The sequence below is a fragment of the Carcharodon carcharias genome, chromosome 21, assembly GCF_017639515.1.
Source record: "Carcharodon carcharias isolate sCarCar2 chromosome 21, sCarCar2.pri, whole genome shotgun sequence".
Classification (NCBI taxonomy): domain Eukaryota; kingdom Metazoa; phylum Chordata; class Chondrichthyes; order Lamniformes; family Lamnidae; genus Carcharodon; species Carcharodon carcharias.
This window is the reverse complement of record NC_054487.1, coordinates 85,110,713-85,131,613: the sequence shown is the minus strand read 5'-3', so window position 1 is coordinate 85,131,613 and position 20,901 is coordinate 85,110,713. Positions and strand designations below refer to the sequence as shown.

General features: G+C 45.4%; 1 protein-coding gene across 1 annotated transcript in view; it reads left to right on the top strand.

The window, feature by feature from the left end:
• The first annotated feature begins 766 nt into the window (after positions 1-766).
• The window catches only part of nr1h4 (nuclear receptor subfamily 1, group H, member 4), a 73,909-nt gene continuing 53,774 nt past the window's right edge, over positions 767-20,901 (top strand). The window contains exon 1 of the mRNA XM_041216052.1: positions 767-1,073. Within this exon, the coding sequence (XP_041071986.1) occupies positions 782-1,073 (292 nt within the window). The 5' untranslated portion in view covers positions 767-781. The remainder of the gene's footprint in view (positions 1,074-20,901) is intronic.

Genomic DNA, 20,901 nt, shown 5'->3' with positions numbered 1-20,901 from the left:
ACCCTTTCAACCCTCAACACCCTAATACTACAGAGAGGTGCTGTGTGTTGGTGCCATAAACGTATCCAAGCACTATTGGTCCATGACTATTTAGGCCTCAACAGGAGTATTGGGACCAATTTTAACTTTGTCCAAGTGAATTGGTTCTGGATGAGTTTAAAATTTGGGTCCAATTTTGGGCACCACACCTTAGGAAGGCTGTTGAGGCTTTGAGAGGGTGCAGAGGAAATTTACTGGAATGGGACCAGGGATGAGGGATCCCAGTTTTGTTAAGAGGCTGGAGAAGCTGGGATTATTCTTCTTACCCTTCTTTGCTCTAAGAGGAGGCTTAATGGAAATGGGGTGTTTGAAAGAATATTTTCCGGACTAATTGGTTCCACTGGCAGGAACTTTGGTTACCAGAGGACACAGATATAAGATTATTGGCAAAAAAGCCAAAAGGCAGATGTGGAGAATTTCTTTAAACATTGTGAGGAATGTGGTGCCTGAAAAGGGCAATGGAAGCAGATTTAATAGTAAAGGGAATTGGATAAATACTTGAAAAGGAAACATTTACAGGACTATGGGGAATGAGACTAATTTGATAGCTCTTTCAAAGGGCTAGTACAGGCAGAATGGGCTGAATGTCCTCCTTCTGTAATCCATGATTCTAGCAATCTAACTGACTGGATTCTCTCTCTCTCTCTCTCTCTTTACCTTTTTGAACTAAGATGTGATGACTGACCAGCCCAGCCTATCCTTGCAAGATCCAGATGTTTCTGCCTACGCTCAATATCCCAACATGCCATTACCATCGATGCAGCTGTGCTCCACAGCGCCTCCATATTATCCCAACAACAGCTACTACACCCAGTACCCTGATGCCTGGTACTCCTCAGCAATGTGCGATGCTAAAAAGCTGCCCTGTGACACCATCTTTCATGAAGACACAGACGAGTGTGACATCCCAGTTACCAAGAAGTCCAGGATGGGATCCCTCTCTGGGAAGCTGAAAGGTGATGAGCTGTGTGTCGTGTGTGGAGACAAGGCCTCGGGATATCACTACAATGCACTTACCTGCGAGGGCTGTAAAGGTAAGGACAGCTACTTACTGTGTACATTTTCATCCAAATTGCTCAAATGATGTCTTATTGTGGAAGACGAGAAAGAACAAAAAAGGGATTCAATAATAATTTTCAATAGGGTTTGGTTCAATACCTGAAAAATTGACAGGACCATGAAGAAAGAGCAGGAGATTGGGAAAAAATGGATAGCTCTTTGAAAGAGGCATAGTGGGACGAATGGTCACCTCCGCAACCTCTTCTAGGAACAGGAGGAGGCCATTCAGCCCTTCAAACCCGTTCTGGTGTTCAATTAGATCATGGCTGATCTGTACCTTAACTTCATTTGCTTAGCTTGGTTCCATAATCTGAAACACTCTTTATGGCAGGTGGGTGGTAAATACTCAGCTGCCCAAATCCCAGAGGGAAACTTGAAGCAGCTGCCACAACTATTTGTAATTTGTACTTATTTTGAGATGCGGGCTTTGAATTCAGTAAAAGGAGGCATCGAGTCTTATAGGTTTCTTACAAAATTAAATTAAACCTTTATTAATAGAAGAAATGATTTTGAGCACATACATAGATCTACAAGTTACTAGTATGATAAATTTTAAATCCCCTAATAAATCTAAACCCAGTTACATCTCTGTTAAGGCAACAGCAACATAGATTTTAAAAGATCCAGGCAAAGTAGCACACGATACCCTAAACAATCAAATTCAAAGTGAGTTTTTCTCAGCTTCAGTTCCTTGTAGACAGCAGCTCGAGGCTTTTCACACTTGTGTTAGATCTTAAGAATGCCTTCCCTTACACACAACCATCGCTGCTTTATACATATTTATACATATTTTCCCCTTTGAATGCAAATTCTCATTGTTCCACTCTGGCCAAGATTTTTACCCTGTCGGGTGAGCGTGGAGCAATCACGAAGCTGCCCACGATCAGGCCCCGGCATCGATCCCACGCTGGCTGGCCCAGTTAACGGCCGGACAATGTGCCACGCGTGCTGAGCGCTGCCGGGGTGGGGTGGAGGGGGTTGCGGGAGGAGGGTGAGGGCGGAGGTTTGCGCATGCTTGTGGGTGCGGGTAATGGAGGCACACAACTGCCTCAGGGAGCTGAAGAGTTAAAAACACAAAAATGAAAAATTTAACCACTGTTTAAAATCATGAGCAGGGAAGTGTTTGAATGAGATTTAAAATGTCTAGTTTAATTTTTTAAATGTTATTGGAAGGCTCAGGCTGCCGGCAGACAAGGCTTCCTGAGAAATCCAAAGGCTTCTTGGCCTTTTTGCCTGCCCCCCAACCATAAGTTTGGGCGATCAATGAAAAATCTCAGTTTATTATTACTTTAATGGCCTTAATCGGCCTGTTAATTGTTGGTGGGTATGCTGCCAACTTCCGCATCTTTGGCTTTTACCTCTCTAATAATAGAATTGACACAATAACAGATTTTATCAGTAATCTTTGGAAACATAAACACATGGGGCAGGATTGTTCGTCTGGCGGGCTGGCTCGGCGGAAGCATCGCGATCACCGCCCGCGATCGGCTCCGTGCCACCATTTTACACGGGCGGGCCAATTAAGGCCCACCCAGTGTAATACGCGACCAGTGGCGCTCAGCGCTACCTGTGCGGGCGGGATGGGGGCGGTGGGGGAGGAGGGAGAGTCAGGGTCAGCGCACAAAGGGGCACAGCTCGGAGCTGCCTCAGGGAGATTGAATCGGTGTTCAAAAAATTAAATAAAAGGTTTATAAGTTGATTTAAACGTGTCCCTTCATTTGACTGACTGTGTCACATGAGTTGGGACGTGTGCTTATGTTAATGAAAATTTTAAAATTTATTTAATAAAAGCTTTAGGAAATCTCCATCCCGCTTGTGGGATGAGGTTTCCTAAGAAAACGTGAAGGCCGCTTGTCCTTTTCGCCTGCCTGGATGGGCAGCATTTATGATAACTTTTTAATGAAAATCCTTAATGGCCTTAATAGGCCGTTTACATATCGGCGGGTACGCAGCCTGACATCATTGCACGTCATTTTACGTGTTGGTGTGTCAGGTCCCCACACGCCAACGGAAAACTCCTGCCCCACTGTTCCCTAACTTCTCCTGGCTCGGTGAATTCAAGCTAGCCTGGCTTATTTAAAAATGCGAATGTTCCCTTTGCACCTCACATTCTAAACCTCCCCCCACGTTTGCCAGTTTAAAATTTCAAACCTAGCTTATCCTCTGATACATCAAAGCCCTCAGACCAGCTGCCTTTAATTCAAAAGTGCCACACACACACACAGACACAGACCCCACTATTACTCTGCTTTACAATAAATTCCAATAACATTATGAAAATTATTATATCTTCCTGACGCATTGCCTAACAAAAATCTATCAATCTCAGTTTTAAGATTTTCAATTGAGCCCCCCCTGGTCTCCCCATCCTTTTGGGAGGGAGAGAGTTCCCAATTTCCAATACATTTTGTGTGAAAACGTGCTTCCTGATTTCAGTCATGAATGGTCTGACTGTAAGTTTGAGGTTATGCCTCTCCACCAATGAGGGAAAATAGCTTCTCTCAATGTACCAGATCAAAACCTTTAAGCAACTTCAGCATCTCAATTAGATCATCCTTTAATCTTCTGTACTCACAGAAATACAAGTTCATATCCATTACTTCCTTCTCCTTGCATCTATATAGTACCTTTCATGACCTTAGGATGTCTCAAAGCACTTTACAGCCAAGAATGTACTGCTGTAATCAGTGTAATTACAGCAACTGATTTGTGCACACCGTTCCTTCACTGTCGCTGGATAAAAATCCTGGAACTCCCTCCCTAACAGCACTGTGGGTGTACCTACACCACATGGACTGCAGCGGTTCAAGAAGGCAGCTCACCACCATCTTCTCAAGGGCAATTAGGGATGGGCAATAAATGCTGACCCAGCCAGCGACACCCACATCCCGTGAATGATTGATTGAAAAACAAAAGCTCCCACATACAGCAATGTGATTAGAACCAGATCATGTGATTTAAGAACCATCTGAGTGTGAGTAGTCACTAATAAATCCAACAGGGATTTCAGAAGAAAATTCTTTAGTGGTGAGAATTTGGAACTGCCTGACACACAATAGGATAATTGCATTGAAGTTAAACAAACACACGAGGGAGAAAGGAACAGAAAGATATGTTGATAGTGAATTAAGGGAGCTTGACTGGAGCATATACACTGCATTGACCAGTTGGGCCTAATGGCCTGTTTTTGTGCTGTTAATTATACTGGAAATCGGGATTTATATGGAGGAAACCAGACCGAAAACAAACACCATTTTATAGCGAATCAACTTAAATTGGGGCTATTTAAAACATCCACTTTTCTTGTCAAGGAAGCGCAATGTAATGATCATTATTTGCTTAATGGGACAAAAATGTGAGTGTGATAGAGTATTAATTAAGGAAAAGTAATTTATTTTTAACCAATGACATCATTAGTCATATTTAATATTAAACACCAATAGAATAGTCCCAGTGTTAAATAAGGAGCAGAATCGTAGTGATAAAGTGAGATATTTTTCACATAAATTGAAATGTTCCCACACAAATTCTTAATGCACCCTTGCTTAAATCTCTCCATAGCCTTGCCTCCCAGCACCCCCACACTCCCTGCCGCCCTGCCACCTCTGTAACTTCCTCCAGCCCCACAACCGTCCAAGATACCTGCCCTCCTCTTATATATCCCTGACTCTGGCACCACCATTGGTCTACCATTGGCAGTCAAGCCTTTAGCATCTAGTGCCTAAGCTCTGTAATTTCCTCCCTAAACCTCTCCCTCTCTCTTTCCTCCTTTTAAAAAACAGTCCTGAAACCTACCACTTTGACCAAGCTTTTAGTCACCTCTCTAACATCTTCTTTGGCTCAGTGTCAATTTCTGTCTGATATCTCTCCTGTGAAACACCTTGGATTGTTTTACTACATTAAGGGTGCTACATAAACGCAAATTGTAGCAAATATCTCTCTGAGCTATGTTAATGGAGGCGTTAACCCTATATTGTAACAGCAAGCTGATTTATTGAAACTGTAACTACTGTCGTCAATTCTCAAACACATCATAACTGACTCATAGGAAATAATCCAGGTGTGGTCTCACTAACGTTCTATACAGCTGCAGCAAGACCCCTTTACTCCTGTACTCAAATCCTCTTGCAATAAAGGCCAATATGCCATTCGCCTTCCTGATTGCTTGCTGCACCTGCTTGCTAGACTTTAGTGACTCATGAACAAGTGTTTCTTTGAAAATCAACACTTGTCAATCTCTCACCATTTAAATAATACTCTGCATTTCTGTTTTTCCTACCAAAGCGTATAAATTCTCATTTTTCTGCATTATATTCCACCTACCATGTTCTTGCCCACCCACTTAGCCTATCTAAATCCCATGAAGCCTCTTGGCATCCTCCTCATGAGATTCCCACCTGATGTGTCATCAGCAAACTTGGAAATATTACATTTGGTCCCCACATCCAAATCTTTGAGATGGATTGTGAACATCTGTGGCCCAAGTACTGATCCTTGTGGTACCCCACTGGTCACAGCCTCCCAACCTGAGAACGACCCTTTTATTCCTACTCTGTTTTCTGTCCATTAACCAATTCTCAATCCATGCCAGTATATTACCCACCACCCCCCCATCCCATGTGCTCTAACTTTGGGCTTATTAACCTCTTGTGTGGGACCTTATCGAAAGTCTTCCATAAATCCAAATACACATCCACTGGTTCCCCTTTCTCTAATATTATTATTATCTATTACCATACCACAAGCCAAATTCCTTAAGAACATGGAAGGTTACTGTACAGGAGGAGGCCATTTGGTCCATCATGGCAGGGCTGGCTCTTTGCTAGAAAAATCCAATGTAATCCCAGTGCCCTTCTCTCCCTCTCTTCAAATGTTTATTCTTCCTTTAAAATGCTCACAGCTCAACCTCCCAGCTAATGCCTGCTACAAACCATTCCACTGTGTACTGTTTGTTCATTGTGCGCTGCCTGGGGAGGTTTGGAACTCAAGTCCCACACGTGAGGCCTGTGAATCACTCACTGGGGAAAGAGGAGGTGAAGTGGTTTCCTGTTGCCTTTCCTTATGGATTTGGAAGGGTTGCGGGGTTTCTCCTTTGGCGGGCCACAACTCAGGCTAAAGACTGTTACCCGGTGGGGGGAGGTGGCACCCACAACCATTGGACACGAGTACCCACCCCACCTTCACCCACAGCGAACATCAACCCAGTGTTCAGAGCCTGTGAAACAGAACAAAGCTAGAGTCAATTTGTCTGCAACCATCTTTAATTTTTGTAAGTTCAGTGGTCTGGTTAAAAGGTTGGTAAGGTAGCTGACTCAGCTGACTGTGCGACAGTTAATTGTCAATCACCTGAAACCTGAATAGGGGTTAATTACTATCTGAAGCTTAACTAGTGGTGAGTCAACTCAGCTCTATTTAAGAAAGGGACCATCTGGAAGCACATTACAGTGAGCTTGCACACGAACAGGGGAGAGAGCACATCCTGAGTGGGGCACAGCCAGAGTGGGTATTCGGAATTTGGTGCAAAGTGGGAATTTGGTGCATAGGTGTTGAGGTGCTCTTTGCATTTTTTCCTTGCTATCCAAATTCTTAAATCGTCAGAGCATGCTGCAGCAGTAGAGGCTACAAGGGAAAGGAATCACTGGTAAGTAGTGGGTAAGGTATTTACTACTTTAATCGCTTATAGTTCAAGGTCTTTTTGTGGTTTACAGTTTGTATACTCTGCAGTAACGAGGATCAGGAAAGAAGGCCCCTAGAGTAATTGACTTAAAAGGTTTAATTTAAAGGGATAAGTCATGGCAGGAGAGCTCAGAGCCATGGTGTGCTCCTCGTGCTCCATGTGGGAATCTGGGAACATTTCCAGTGCCTGGGACCAGCATGTGTGCAGGAAGTGTGTCCAGCTGCAGCTCCTGGAAGCTCGGGTTTCAGGGCTGGAACGGCAGCTGGGGACACTATGGAGCATCCACGAGTCTGAGAGCATCGCGGATAGCACGTTTAGAGAGGTGGTCACACCACAGCTGGAGGGACTTGAGGAAGGAAGGGAATGGGTGACCACCAGGCAGTCCAAAAGAAACAGGCAGGTAGTTCAGGAGTCTCCTGGGGTCCCGCTCACAAATCAGTATTCCGTTTTGGAGGCTGATGAGGGTAATGGTTCCTCCAGGGATTGGGGACAGAGCCAACCTTCTCGCACCATAAGCAGCCTGACTGTACAGGAGGGGAGGAAGAGTAATAGTAATAAGGGATTCTATATTCAGGGGAACAGATAGGTGCTACTGTGGCCGTCAACTTGACTCCAGGATGGTGAGTTGCCTCCCTGGTGCCAGGGTCCGGGATGTCACTGAACAGCTGCAGGGCATCCAGAAGGGGGAGGGGGATAAGGCAGAGGTCGTGGTACATGTTGGTATCAATGACATAGGTAGAAAGAGGGATGAGGTCTTGCATTAAGACTTCAGGGAGTTAGGCAGTAGACTAAAAAGCAAGACCTCTCGGGTTGTAATCTCTGGATTACTCCCAGTGCCACGTGCTAGCGAGCTCAGATATAGGAGAATAGCGCAGATGAATATGTGCCTTAAGAGTTGGTGCAGGAGGGAGGGTTTTAGATTCCTGGATCACTGGGACCATTTCTGGTGAAGGTGGGACCTGTACAAGCGGGACGGTCTACATTTGAACCACAGCGGGACTAACATCCTTGCGGGCGGGTTTGCTAGTGCTGTTGGGAGGAGTTTAAACTAATTCGGCAGGGGAAGGGGACACAGAATGTTAGCAGGATAGGGACTCATCATAATACAGTAAAACAATCAAGTCAGAGGGAGTACAGCTGCAATAAGCTTCAAGGGAGTAAGGCAAGGCTTAGAGGATGGCCTCTACTTTAATGCCAGGAGTATTACAGGTAAAATGGATGAGTTAAGGGTGAGGATTGGCATGTGGAATTGTGATATAGTAGCCATCACTGAGACGTGGTTGAGGGAAGGGCAGGATTGGCAGCTCAACATTCTGGCACATAGAATCTTCAGGCAAGACAGGAGAGGGGGTAAAAAAGGAGGAGGCATTGCATTATTAGTTAAGGAGTCCATTACTACATTAAGGAGAGATGATATCTTGGAGAGGGCAACGAATGAAGCTTTGTGGGTAGAACTTAGGAATAAAAAAGGGCAACCACATTATTACTTGTTTATTATAGACCCCCAGATAGTCAGCGGGAAATTGAGGAGCAAATATGTGCACAATTTGTGGAGGTGTGTAAAAACAATAACAATAGGGAATTATATTAGGTGATTTCAACTTTCCCAACATTAATTGGGATAGACATATTGGATGGAGTGGATTTCTTGAAATGTGTACAGGAGACTTTTTAGGTCAATATGTGGAGGGTCCAACAAGGGACGGTACATTGCTGGACCTAATTCTGGGGAATGAAGCCGGACAGGTGGCTGAGGTGGTGGTGGGGGAGCATTTTAGTGATAGTGACCACAACATGGTACAATTTAAGTTTGTTATGGACAAAGACATCAACAAATTGCAAAAAAATGTTTTGGATTGGGGGAGAGTGGATTTTAGTAAAAATAAGGCAGGATCTGGCCAAAGTAGAGTGGGAACAGTTACTTGTGGGGAAATCTACAGAGGAACAGTGGGGGTGTTCAAAAAGGAAATGGGGAGGGTACAGGCTCAACATGTTCCCTCTAGGGTGATAGGAAGGAGTAACAAGCCCAGAGAAACATGGATAACCAGAGATATTCAGGTTACGATGAGAAGGAAAAGAGAGGCTTTTAGCAGGTACAAGGGAAGCAAATCAGCGGAAGCATTAGTGGAGTACAGACAGTGCAGGGTGGAGCTTAAAAAGGAGGCAGAGGGTGATGACAGAAGGATGCTTTAGTGGCTGGAAGCCAGTGTCCAGTGGTGTACCACAGGGATCTGTGCTCGGTCCCCTATTATTTGTCATTTATATAAACGACATAGATGACTATGTCAGGGGTAGGATTAGTAAGTTTGCGGATGACACAAAGATTGGCTGGGTGGTTAACAGTGAGGTTGAGTGTCTTGGGCTACAGGAAGATATAGACGGGATGGTCAAATGGGCAGATAAATGGCAGATGGAATTTAACCCTGAAAAGTGTGAGGAGATACACTTTGGAAGGAGTAATTTGACAAGGAAGTATTCAATGAATGGCATGGCACTAGGAAGTTCTGAGGAATAAAGGGACCTTGGCGTGTGTGTCCATAGATCTCTGAAGGCAGAGGGGCATTTTAGTGGGGTGGTGAAAAAGGCATATGGGACACTTGCCTTTATCAATCGAGGCATAGATTACAAAATTAGGGAGGTCATGTTGGAGTTGTATAGAACCTTGGTGAGGCCACAGCTGGAGTACTGTGTGCAGTTCTGGTCACCACATTATAGGAAGGATGTGATTGCACTGGAGGGGGTACAGAGGAGATTCACCAGGATGTTGCCTGGGATGAAACATTTAAGTTATGAAGAGAAGTTGGATAGATTTGGGTTGTTTTCATTGGAGCAGAGAAGACTGAGGGGCGACCTGATCGAGGGGTACAAGATTATGAGGGGCATGGACAGGGTGGATAGGGAGCAGCTGTTCCCCTTAGTTGAAGGGTCAGTCACGAGGGGACATAAGTTCAGGGTGAGGGGCAGGAGGTTTAGGGGGGATGTGAGGAAAAACTTTTTTACCCAGAGGGTGGTGACGGTCTGGAATGCACTGCCTGGGAGGGTGGTGGAGGCGGGTTGCCTCACATCCTTTAAAAAGTACCTGGAGAGCACTTGGCACCTCATAACATTCAAGGCTGTGGGCCAAGTGCTGGTAAATGGGATTAGGTAGGTAGGTCAGGGGTTTCTCACGTGTCGGTGCAGACTCGATGGGCCGAAGGGCCTGTTCTGCACTGTGATTCTGTGAGAGAAGATGTTTATTCCATCAATTATACCAGAGAACCAATTCAATCACCTGTTCTTGCTTTACTTTATGGCAATAAAGGAAAGTGTGGTTCATTCATTGACGTCTTGCTGCTGAGATGATCTCCCTCCTTTGAAGTTGAGATTTTTGTAATAGGTGAGTCTTCCATGGGTAGATATAGAAGGAGATATTTCCACTTCATGCCACAACTGAGAGCTGCGGGGTGGGGGGGGGAGGGGGGAGTGACGGGGGTGGGGGAAGCAGTGGGTGGGGGGGGAGTGTGGGGGAAGTGGCACGGTGGGGTGGAAAGTCCATATCACACAAATTGGGCAGAAACTGCTTCCAGTCACATTCTTCACCCTGCCGAAATCCTTATGCTTTAAGCTGAGCTGGAAAGTCTGCTGCAGGGAGATTAAATTCTCTTCAAAACGGCAGAAAAGCAAATATCCCATTGTCTGTCTTTGAGCTGTTGTAATGAGCAAAACAGCCTTGGGATTTGTGCCAGAGGCCTTGTGATAGATTTACAGTCTGATAATGGCTTGTACAACCAGCCTGGATAGCAAGGCGAGGCCAAAGTTTTGCAACTTTCTTTTAGACAAATAAAGAGACGTGTGAGTCCTTCAGCAGATCGGTCATCCATAACAAACATTAATTCCTCACAATCGCAAGCCACCAGCAGAAAAATTCACTTGACACTCACTGACGAACAGTATTCATTTTTCTCAGATCGCAGATCGAATCGTGGAACATTCTGGCAAAGGAGACCATTCAGCTCTTCGAGTCTGGGCTGCACGTCTCTTCGTCAGGCTTTAATGTTTTTCAATCGTTCTCACCGTTGATCTATTTTGTAACAAAGCACAATATTTACATGTCTCCATCCAATGTATTGTAGCCCATTTGGAAGATCCTAACTCAGGTCAAACCATTTGCTAGGATCAAGTAGTTTCCCGTTGCCTTCCTCACAGTTTTTACCTTTTGACGACATTCTCCAGGGTGGGCTGCAGGTAAGGCAAGGTGGTCCCACCCTCACCATTTACAATGGGGTCGCCCGTGCCCCTCAGACACAAAAAAACCCTGATCGATGTTAGCTTTATCAGAGACAGAGTTCCAGCTCCCAACCTGTGGGACGGCTTGAACTGGACCTTGGACCCAACCAACCCAATGACCCGGAGGCCGGAATGCTACTCCTGAGCCTCTAGTCACTCTGTCCAGATGTGAATCCTACTTTGAAAGTAATTCGAGTGTTTAGAGATCTGATTCTAATCCTCACTCACCAGGGAGTCTGTGGAATGGCCTTTGAACCCTCCACGTTATGACTTGGAGGTGAAAGAAGGCCTCGTGATTTTATGGGAAAACCGTATTTAAAGAAACAACGTTATTTTAAGCTAGGGAGTGTATTTGTAAAAAATCATGAAAATCTGCCAGAATGTCTGCTTGGTGGATTTCCACATTGTTCAGTTTGCTGACAATCATGGAGTTTTTTTTTAGATATCATTCACGGGATGTGGGCTTTGCTGGCTGGGCCAGCATTTATTGCCTATCCCTAGTTGCCCTTGAGAAGGTGGTGGTGAGCTGCCTTCTTGAACTGCTGCAGTCCATGTGGTGTAGGTACACCCACAGTGCTGTTAGGGAGGGAGTTCCAGGATTTTGACCCAGCGACAGTGAAGGAACAGCGATATATTTCCAACTCGGGATGATGAGTGGCTTGGAGGGGAACTTCCAGATGGTGGTGTTCCCATCTTTCTGCTGCCCTTTTCTTTCTAGATGGTAGCTGTCCTGGGTTTGGAAGGTGTTGTTGAAGGAGCCTTGGTGAGTTCCTGCAGTGCATCTTGTAGATGGTACACACTGCTGCTACTTTGCTTCGGTGGTGAAGGGAGTGAATGTTTGTGGATGGGGTGCCAATGGAGCAGATTGTTTTGTCCTGGATGGTGTCAAGCTTCTTGAGTGTTGTGGGAGCTGCACTCATCCAGGCAAGTAGAGAGTATTCCATCACACTCCTGACTTGTGCCTTGTAGATGGTGGACAGGCTTTGGGAGTCAGGAAGTGAGTTACTTGCCAGAGGATACCAGCCTCTGACCTGCTCTTGTAGTCACAGTATGTATATGGCTAGTCCAGTTCAGTTTCTGGTCAATGGTAACCCCCAGGATGTTGATAGAGGGGGATTCAGTGATCATAATGCTATTGAATGTCAAAGGGCATTGGTTAGATTCTCTCTTGTTGGAGATGTTCACTGCCTGACACTTGTCAGCCCAAGCCTGGATATTGTCCAGGTCTTGCTGCATTTGGACAAGAACTGCTTCAATTGACAATTTAATGACAGCCTTTGTCTTCTGGGTGTTCCAAGGCACTGCCTGTTCTCAGGTCAGTCTTTCACGCTTTGACACAGTTATGTCAAGAGCTGAATCTTGAACTTATTTCCCACCAGGCCAATCCTGGAGGGTTGGCAATCCTAGCCTGAAGTCTCCAGATCAATCTCCAGGACGCTGCTGTGTGCAACCCTGGAGAAAATCTTTGGGACATTAAAAAAAAATATTTTTTTTTGTCATTTTCTTTGAATGTTTTTCTGTACCAGATATAAGAATATTCAAAATGGGGCAAAAAAAAAAGCTGTTTGGCTGACAGTCAAGCATCATCCAACTGGGTAATGAATCTTTTTGCTTTCCAATTGGGGTAGGAAGGCAGTGCATCACAAGGATGGATGTGTTTGCCGAATGATGGCTGGAATGTGAGGGCAAGTCATGTGTCGAAACCTCTAGGAATATATTTAATCACAGTTATAAGACCATAAGACGTAGGAGCAGAAGTAGGCCATTTGGCCCATCAAGTCTGTTCCGCCCTTCAATGAGATCATGGCTAATCTGATAATCCTCAACTCCACTTTCCTGCCTTTTCCCCATAACCCTTCATTCCCTTACTGATTAAAAATCTGTCTATCTCAGCCTTGAACATACTTAATCACCCAGCCTCTACAGCCCTCTGCGCTAAAGAATTCCACTGATTAGCTACCCTCTGAGAGAAGAAAGTTGGCAACATTATTCCAGGCTTAACCTCTCCAGTCTAAAGGCAAAGGATTGCATAACAAAAACAGAATTACCTGGAAAAACTCAGCAGGTCTGGCAGCATCGGCGGAGAAGAAAAAATATATTTTTTTCTTCTCCGCCGATGCTGCCAGACCTGCTGAGTTTTTCCAGGTAATTCTGTTTTTGTTTTGGATTTCCAGCATCCGCAGTTTTTTTGTTTTTATCAAAGGATTGCATAAGCTGTGCAGCAAGCCCTTTCCACTGGGAACACAAGTCAGAGGTGGGGGGTGAGGGGAGCGGGGGTTGGAGGTGGAGCAAATGTATTTAGGGGAGAGGAGGTTTAACATTTGAGCTTAGACAGAAAAATTGTGCCTTTCAAGTAATGGAGCCGGGGACACTGGACATTAGGAATCCTGGGAAAAATGGTCATGCCAAACTCTTGTTGAATCAGAATTACTCAGCACAAAAGGAGGCCATTCAGCCCACCATGTCTATGCCAGCTCTTTGAGCTCTCCAATTAGTCCCACTTTAAAGCCATTTCCTTATAGCCCTCCTTATTTCCTCTTCAAGTATTTATCCGATTCCCTTCTGAACGTTACTGATGAATCTGCTTCCACCATCATTTTAGTCAGCACATTGCAGATCACAACAACTTGCTGAGATTAAAACATTTCTTCTCCTCTCCCCCTCTTACCCTCTGGTTACTAACTCTCCTTCCAGTGGAGACCGTTTCTCCTTTTTCACTTTGCCAAAACTTCGAGATTTTGAAAACCTGTATCAGGCCTGTCTTAACCTTCTTTATCCTAAGAACAAATCCCAGCTTCTCCAATTTCTCATTGAACAAATACACAAAGCACAATAATATAGATTTCAATGCGGATGTGGAAAATGTGGTTGCAAAGAAAGAATTTATAACAATTGGTTTATAATTTATAGGAAGAGTTTATAACAATTAGTCAAACTGAATTTATATTGTTTCATTTAAAGGTTGCCATGGTAATGTGAGGCCACAGTTTGCAGATTATCTTTGATAACATGTGTTCTCTACAATTGGATACTATTTTTTAGAAGAATTGTTCTCAGAATGTAGGCTAGGCCCATGAGAAGTTTCTGGGTTTTAGTTTGAAGTGTAGTTATTACTATAATGTAGAAAACCTGGAGCCAGTTTGCATTCAGTAAAGTCCGACCAAACAGCATTGTGAAAATGGCCAGATCATCTATAATTTGGTGATCCTGTTTGAGAAACAAATATAAGCCAGGACATTGTTCTTATTCAAAATCTACTTCTGGAGTCTTGGTTTAGTGTCCCATCAACAAAAGACAGCCCCTCCGACAGTGCAGCGCACCCTCAGCACTGACCCTCCGACAGTGCAGCGCTCCCTCAGTACTGACCCTCCGACAGTGCAGCGCTCCCTCAGTACTGACCCTCCGACAGTGCGGCTCTCCCTCAGCACTGACCCTCCGACAGTGCGGCGCTCCCTCAGCACTGACCCTCCGACAGTGCAGCGCTCCCTCAGCACTGACCCTCCGACAGTGCAGCGCTCCCTCAGCACTGACCCTCCGACAGTGCAGCACTCCCTCAGTACTGACCCTCCGACAGTGCGGCTCTCCCTCAGCACTGACCCTCCGACAGTGCAGCGCTCCCTCAGCACTGACCCTCCGACAGTGCAGCGCTCCCTCAGCACTGACCCTCCGACAGTGCGGCTCTCCCTCAGTACTGACCCTCCGACAGTGCGGCTCTCCCTCAGCACTGACCCTCCGACAGTGCAGCGCTCCCTCAGCACTGACCCTCCGACAGTGCAGCGCTCCCTCAGCACTGACCCTCCGACAGTGCAGCACTCCCTCAGTACTGACCCTCCGACAGTGCAGCGCACCCTCAGCAATGACCCTCCGACAGTGCAGCGCTCCCTCAGCACTGACCCTCCGACAGTGCAGCGCTCCCTCTGTACTGACCCTCCGACAGTGCAGCGCTCCCTCAGCAATGACCCTCCGACAGTGCAGCGCTCCCTCAGCACTGACCCTCTGACAGTGCAGCGCTCCCTCAGCACTGACCCTCCGACAGTGCAGTGCTCCTTCAGCACTGACCCTCCGACAGTGCGGCACTCCCTCAGCACTGACCCTCCGACAGTGCAGCGCTCCCTCAGCACTGACCCTCGGACAGTGCAGCGCTCCCTCAGCACTGACCCTCCGACAGTGCAGCGCTCCCTCAGCACTGACCCTCTGACAGTGCAGCGCTCCCTCAGCACTGACCCTCCGACAGTGCAGTGCTCCTTCAGCACTGACCCTCCGACAGTGCGGCACTCCCTCAGCACTGACCCTCCGACAGTGCAGCGCTCCCTCAGCACTGACCCTCGGACAGTGCAGCGCTCCCTCAGCACTGACCCTCCGACAGTGCAGCGCTCCCTCAGCCTTTGAAGTGGGTACTGAACCAACTTCTGATTCAACAATACAAGGGATACCGATTGACAAATGACTGAATTGCTTCACAAAACTTGAGATAGGCTAAATCCAAAAATCAGAGAAGGGATAAAACATTCATTATACCTGAGGAAGATGTAATACCAATTAATTTAATGAACTATAATAGAGGCAGATGATTCCGGAGAAACTATAGCCTTCCACCTGACCCAACATCTGTGATTCATTGAGGCAAATGCATATTTCTACCGCATCGAGGTATCAGCTAAAGAGAAATGGGCAAAACCTGTTGGCTAAGCATGTGATAGCATTATGGAGTTGCTGTAGTGAGTTACTTTGCTTCAGTGGAAATGGACACCAGGTTACTTTTGCACTGTAATATGACAGGAGGCAGAGCTTCTCAAAGATTTGATAGTTTGTTAAAAGATTGGAAGCTGCTGCTAATGCCCCTTAAAATGGTAAGTTGGAGATTTTGTTGACCTTTCTTTGCTAATGTCAACAGTCGATGTTGAAAGCTTTCACTGTGACATTAATCTGATTCGATCATCATTCCAAACAACATATATACTGTGTGTGTCTGTGTGATATGCCTCTCATATTAAGACTGGTCGTTAAGAAATTGGAAATCATTGATTGGTATTTTCTAAATAAGCATTCTGTGAAGGACTAAGACCTCATCCTGTATATTTTTTTTAAATAAAACATATGGAGAGATACGCTTATTGCAATCTCTTAAAAATTTCTTGGCCAAAGACCTAAAATGACTGAATCTTACCCACGTCAGGCAGGCTGGGTGGGAGTGGGTGGGGCCGAGCAGGGAGCCAATCGCTGTCCACGATCGGCTGCGCGCCGCCATTTTACGCGGGTGAGCCAATTAAGGCCCACCCAGTGTAATATGTGTTCTGTAGCGCTCAATGCTACCTGTGCGGGCGGGGGGAGGAGAGAGAGTCGTGGCCTGCGCTGTTTCGCGCATGCGTGAGAAAGAGCGCTTCAATCTCCGAGGCACGGAGCTGCCTCAGGGAGATTATGTACATAATAAAAGTTTATGAATAATAAGTTGAAAAATTTTTTTAAGCATGTCCCCTCACGTGCCAGTGTCACATGAGCTGGGACATGTTTGTGAAGTCACGAAAATTTATTTGTTTATTTTATACACGCTTCAGGGAACCTTATCCCACCCGTGGATGAGGTTTCCTGGAAAACGCAAAGGCCGCTTGGGCTCTTCACCTACCCCCCTGCCAACCTTAAGGTTGGACGGGCAGCATTGTTAACAACTTTACTTGCATTTTTAATGGCCTTACTAGGCTGTTGACAGTTTGGTGTGCGCGCAGCCACCTCCAGTGTGTGCACCCGCCGAACGCAATAACGTAAGCCTGACCTCATTTTGCATCATTTTATGCATTGACGTGTCAGGCCTGCCCCACCCCCACACGCCAATTGCAATATTCTGCCCTATGTCTGTCTGTAACCCTGAACAAAAGAAGATACCTGGCAGTATCAGGGTAACTCGCACATCGTTATCTCCGAAAAGCCACAAATGACCCACCCCCCCTGTGGATTACGCAGACAAATTCAAAGAGCTATACAAAGGCCATCTGCATTTCATAACTCGGGCTGGCTAGCAGGATTCTGCTCATCTGGTAAGACAAAGGGCCCTACAACCTTCCTTTCAATGCTTAATGGTTGAGACATGTAACAATTTTGGGGACTCAAGACAATGGATACGTGTCCTTTGTCAAAACAATGTGGAGAGGTGGGAGTCTTGTGACATGGGCCTCTGGCTTGTGGAAACAGTAGTATTGCCTTGCTGAGCTGCAAAATCTCAGTTTGCTTTTCTACCATCTAACTAGCAGCCTCACAGACAAGGAACTCTGGCTCAGGTTGGATACCTGGCCCCATCTATACTGCTTCTGCTGGAAATTCTGTACCACCACCTACAAGACTGATTTATCTCTGCATCCCTATCTCATCACATGAAATCAACACCACTGGAAAAGTGAATTATCTTGCATCAGTTTTCAGTTCATTGACCTAGTGAAGGAATACCTCATTGGGCTTTGATCCTGAACACTGGAACTCATGTGAAACAATATTTTCTTGTGATCTTCGGACTATAATTTTTTTCTTTTCTCTATCCCTCTTTTACCGAATGAATGCAAAGGGTGCAACATTGCAACCCTCCTCCCACATTGAGTGTGTGCAAATAAACCAGCCTTCTGAGTTCCCCCTATGTCAAGTTTGCTGTGGGGTTATTAATAAAAATTGGATCACACTGAAACTGAGGGTTGGGAAATACACAACCACATATGAAAGGGGAAGCAAATCAAAACCACCTTTCTATGTATGGATGGGTGGTGAGAGGAGAAATTAGTGCTGTTTAAATTAACCCCCTATCAATAACAATTGTTCTACTAGTTACTTGCTCTATTTTACTGTTCTCTGTAATTACTTATTTGAAAATAAATCCAATTATTAGTTTTAGCCTGAACATTGAGACTGGAGAATGTGGTAGGTATCCTTTTTTATCCCTGATGCACAAGCTAAGGATTAATTATTAGTGAACAACAACAACTTATATTAATATACCGTCTTTAATGTAATAAAATACCTCAAGGTGCGCAACAAGAGCATTAATTATTAGACAAAACTTGATACCAAGCCATATACGGAGTTATTGGGTCCAATAATTATAGAGACAAATAAGTTTAGGAAGGCATTTCTAGATCATAAGACTTAAGCGGGGCCATCATTTGGTGATGTGCAGGAGACCAGAATTGGAGGAATGCAGAGATCTTGGAGGGTTGTAGGGCTGGAGGAGATTACAGAGATTGGAGGTGGGGGCAGGTGGTGGTTGGTGGTGTGAGGTTATTGAGGGGTTTGAAAATAAGGATGAGAATTTTAAATGTGAGGCATTGACGGACCGGGAGCCAATAGATCAGCGAGCGCAGGGGTGATAGGAGGATGAGACTTGGTACTGAGCTGTCATCACATTCACAGTAACCATAACGACTGAGGTTTTTCTCAATAAGGTTTTAGCAGCTTATGAAGTTGTAGTTAGCTGGGAATACAAGTTTACAGCTTGAGGAGAAAACCACAAACATAACTAAATGGTGGAAATATGTATCTGATTATAGAATTATAGAATGGTTACAGCACAGGAGGAAGGCATTCAGCATGTTGTGCCTGTACTGGCTCTTAGCAAAAGCAACTCACCTAGCCCCACGCCCCACCTTTCCCCAATAGCCCTGCAAATCTTTTCTCTTCAGATAATTATCCAATTCTCTTTTGAAAGCCACGATTGAACCTGCCCCCACCACGGTCTCAGGCAGTGCATTCCGGATCCTAACCACTTGCTGCGTGATAAAGGTTTCTCCTCCTGTCACTGTTGGTTCTTTGGATAATCACCTCAAATCAGTGTCATCTGCTTCCCGGCCCCTCAGCTAATGGGAACAGTTTTTCTCTATCTACTCTGTCCAGGCCCCTCATGATTTTGAACGCCTCTATCAAAATCTCTTCTTAACTGTCTCTAAAGAGACCAGCCCAGTATCACCCATCTAGCCACAAATTGAAGCCCCTCATCCATGGAAGATCCTTGTGAATCTTTTCTGCACAGTCTCCAATGCCTTTGCATCTTCTCGAAAGCATGGTGCTCAGGATTGGACACATACTCCAGTCAAGACCGGGAACCAGTGTTTAATAAATGTTCGCCATAACATGCTTCTATTTATAAACTCCTGGGTCCCAAATGCCTTATCAATCGTTTTCTCATCCCTGTCAACAATTTGAGCACATATAGCCCAAGTTCCTCTGTTTCTGCACCCCCCCCCCCCTTTATAATTGTGTCTTTTCTTTCATATTGTCTAATAACCAGGTAATCAAAACACAAGAAGATCAGCCATGATCTTATTGAATGACAGAGCAGGCTCAAAGGGCCAAATGGTCTACTCCTGTTCCCATTTCTCATGTTCTTATGATAGGCTGTTGGACATAGAAAAATAACATTTGTCTTATATGTCCAGAAGGATAAACAAACTGTCTGATAATGAAAATTAAAATTTAAAGCAGTTTGCATTTTAACAGTACTTCACATATTTTATGTAACGCTGTAACAATTGATGGTAAAAGGAGCAATAATCCCGTGAGGGGTTTAACAGCTGAATTCAAAGTCATATAAAGGACTCATGTGGTTGAAGTGATGCTTCATTAGTTATATTAATGGTTTTAGCCAGTGGACTGCAGTTTCCTTCTGCCTTGTTTAGTTGTTAGCTGAGGCTTGGGACCAACTTCAGTAACATTAACCCACACTGTGTCTAAAGTATATCTAACTTCAACATTAATGGAGCACTGTGTCTACCACCTACTCTACAAACTGGAGAAGGTGGGAGGTAATCAATTGCATCAGACAATTCAAAAGAAAGAGAGACTTGCATTTCTATAGCATTTTTCATGGCCTCAGGGGATCCCAAAGTGCTTTACGATCAATGAAGTACTTTTGAAGTGTAGTCACTGTTGTAATGTAGCCAATTTGCGCATAGCAAGCTCCAACAAACATTAATGTGATTGTAGCGGGGCCTCCGGCAACAGGTGGTGATGTTGGGGGAGACCGCTGAGCAGGGCAACTGGTCAGCCCATGTGGACCCTTCCCTGCAGGGAGCAGTGTCTTTGACAAGCTGAAAGGTGGAGCCAGAGGCAATGAGGTGAGGGAGAAAGCAGCAAGACCTCATCCAGGGCTTGTGAGTGACAGTGTGGCAGGATCCTAAGGCAACTTGAAGTCCCTGAGGGTGACTAAGGAGCCAGGAATGGAATTGGAAACCTAGTCAAAACTGACTGGCGGCACCCCCGAGTCTAAGAAGCCTCATGAGAAAGGGAGTGAGAGAACAGGACTGCAGCCAGGAGCTGGGCAGCAGAACAAGCCTGGTGAGTGACTGCATTGAGGAACTGAGGCCTGAATATGACAGAGGTCTGGAGCATTGGCAGCGAACGTTCTCTGTAAATAACTTGTTCCTTGGGCAGGAATTTTCTGGCCTCTCCCATCGGCAGGATTTTCCGGTCCCACTGAAGTCAATGGACTTTTGAATGGCTTGTTGCATCTGCCACAGTCAGACCCACCACGGAAAACCCTGGCCTTGAAGTCACACTTTCCTCTGAGGATTGATATCGCTTTGATGCCAGTGGAATAAACAAAGCTTGTTTTATAATCGTTGTGCAGTCCGTGCGTTCAAATCCCACATTGCAGGATGATGACTAGATTCTCCATTTTTGTGATGTTGGTTGAGGAATAAATATTTGTCCAGAACATTGGCGAGACCTTCCATCCTCTCCTCCGAAAGAGTGCTGTGGGATCTTTCTGTGCCTACCCAAGAGGGTAGATGGGGACCTTGGTTGAATGTCTCAGCCAATGTGGTACCACTGAAAATGCAGCACATTATCCAAAATCCAGCTGTCTGAGAACCGGAATTGTCCGAAAA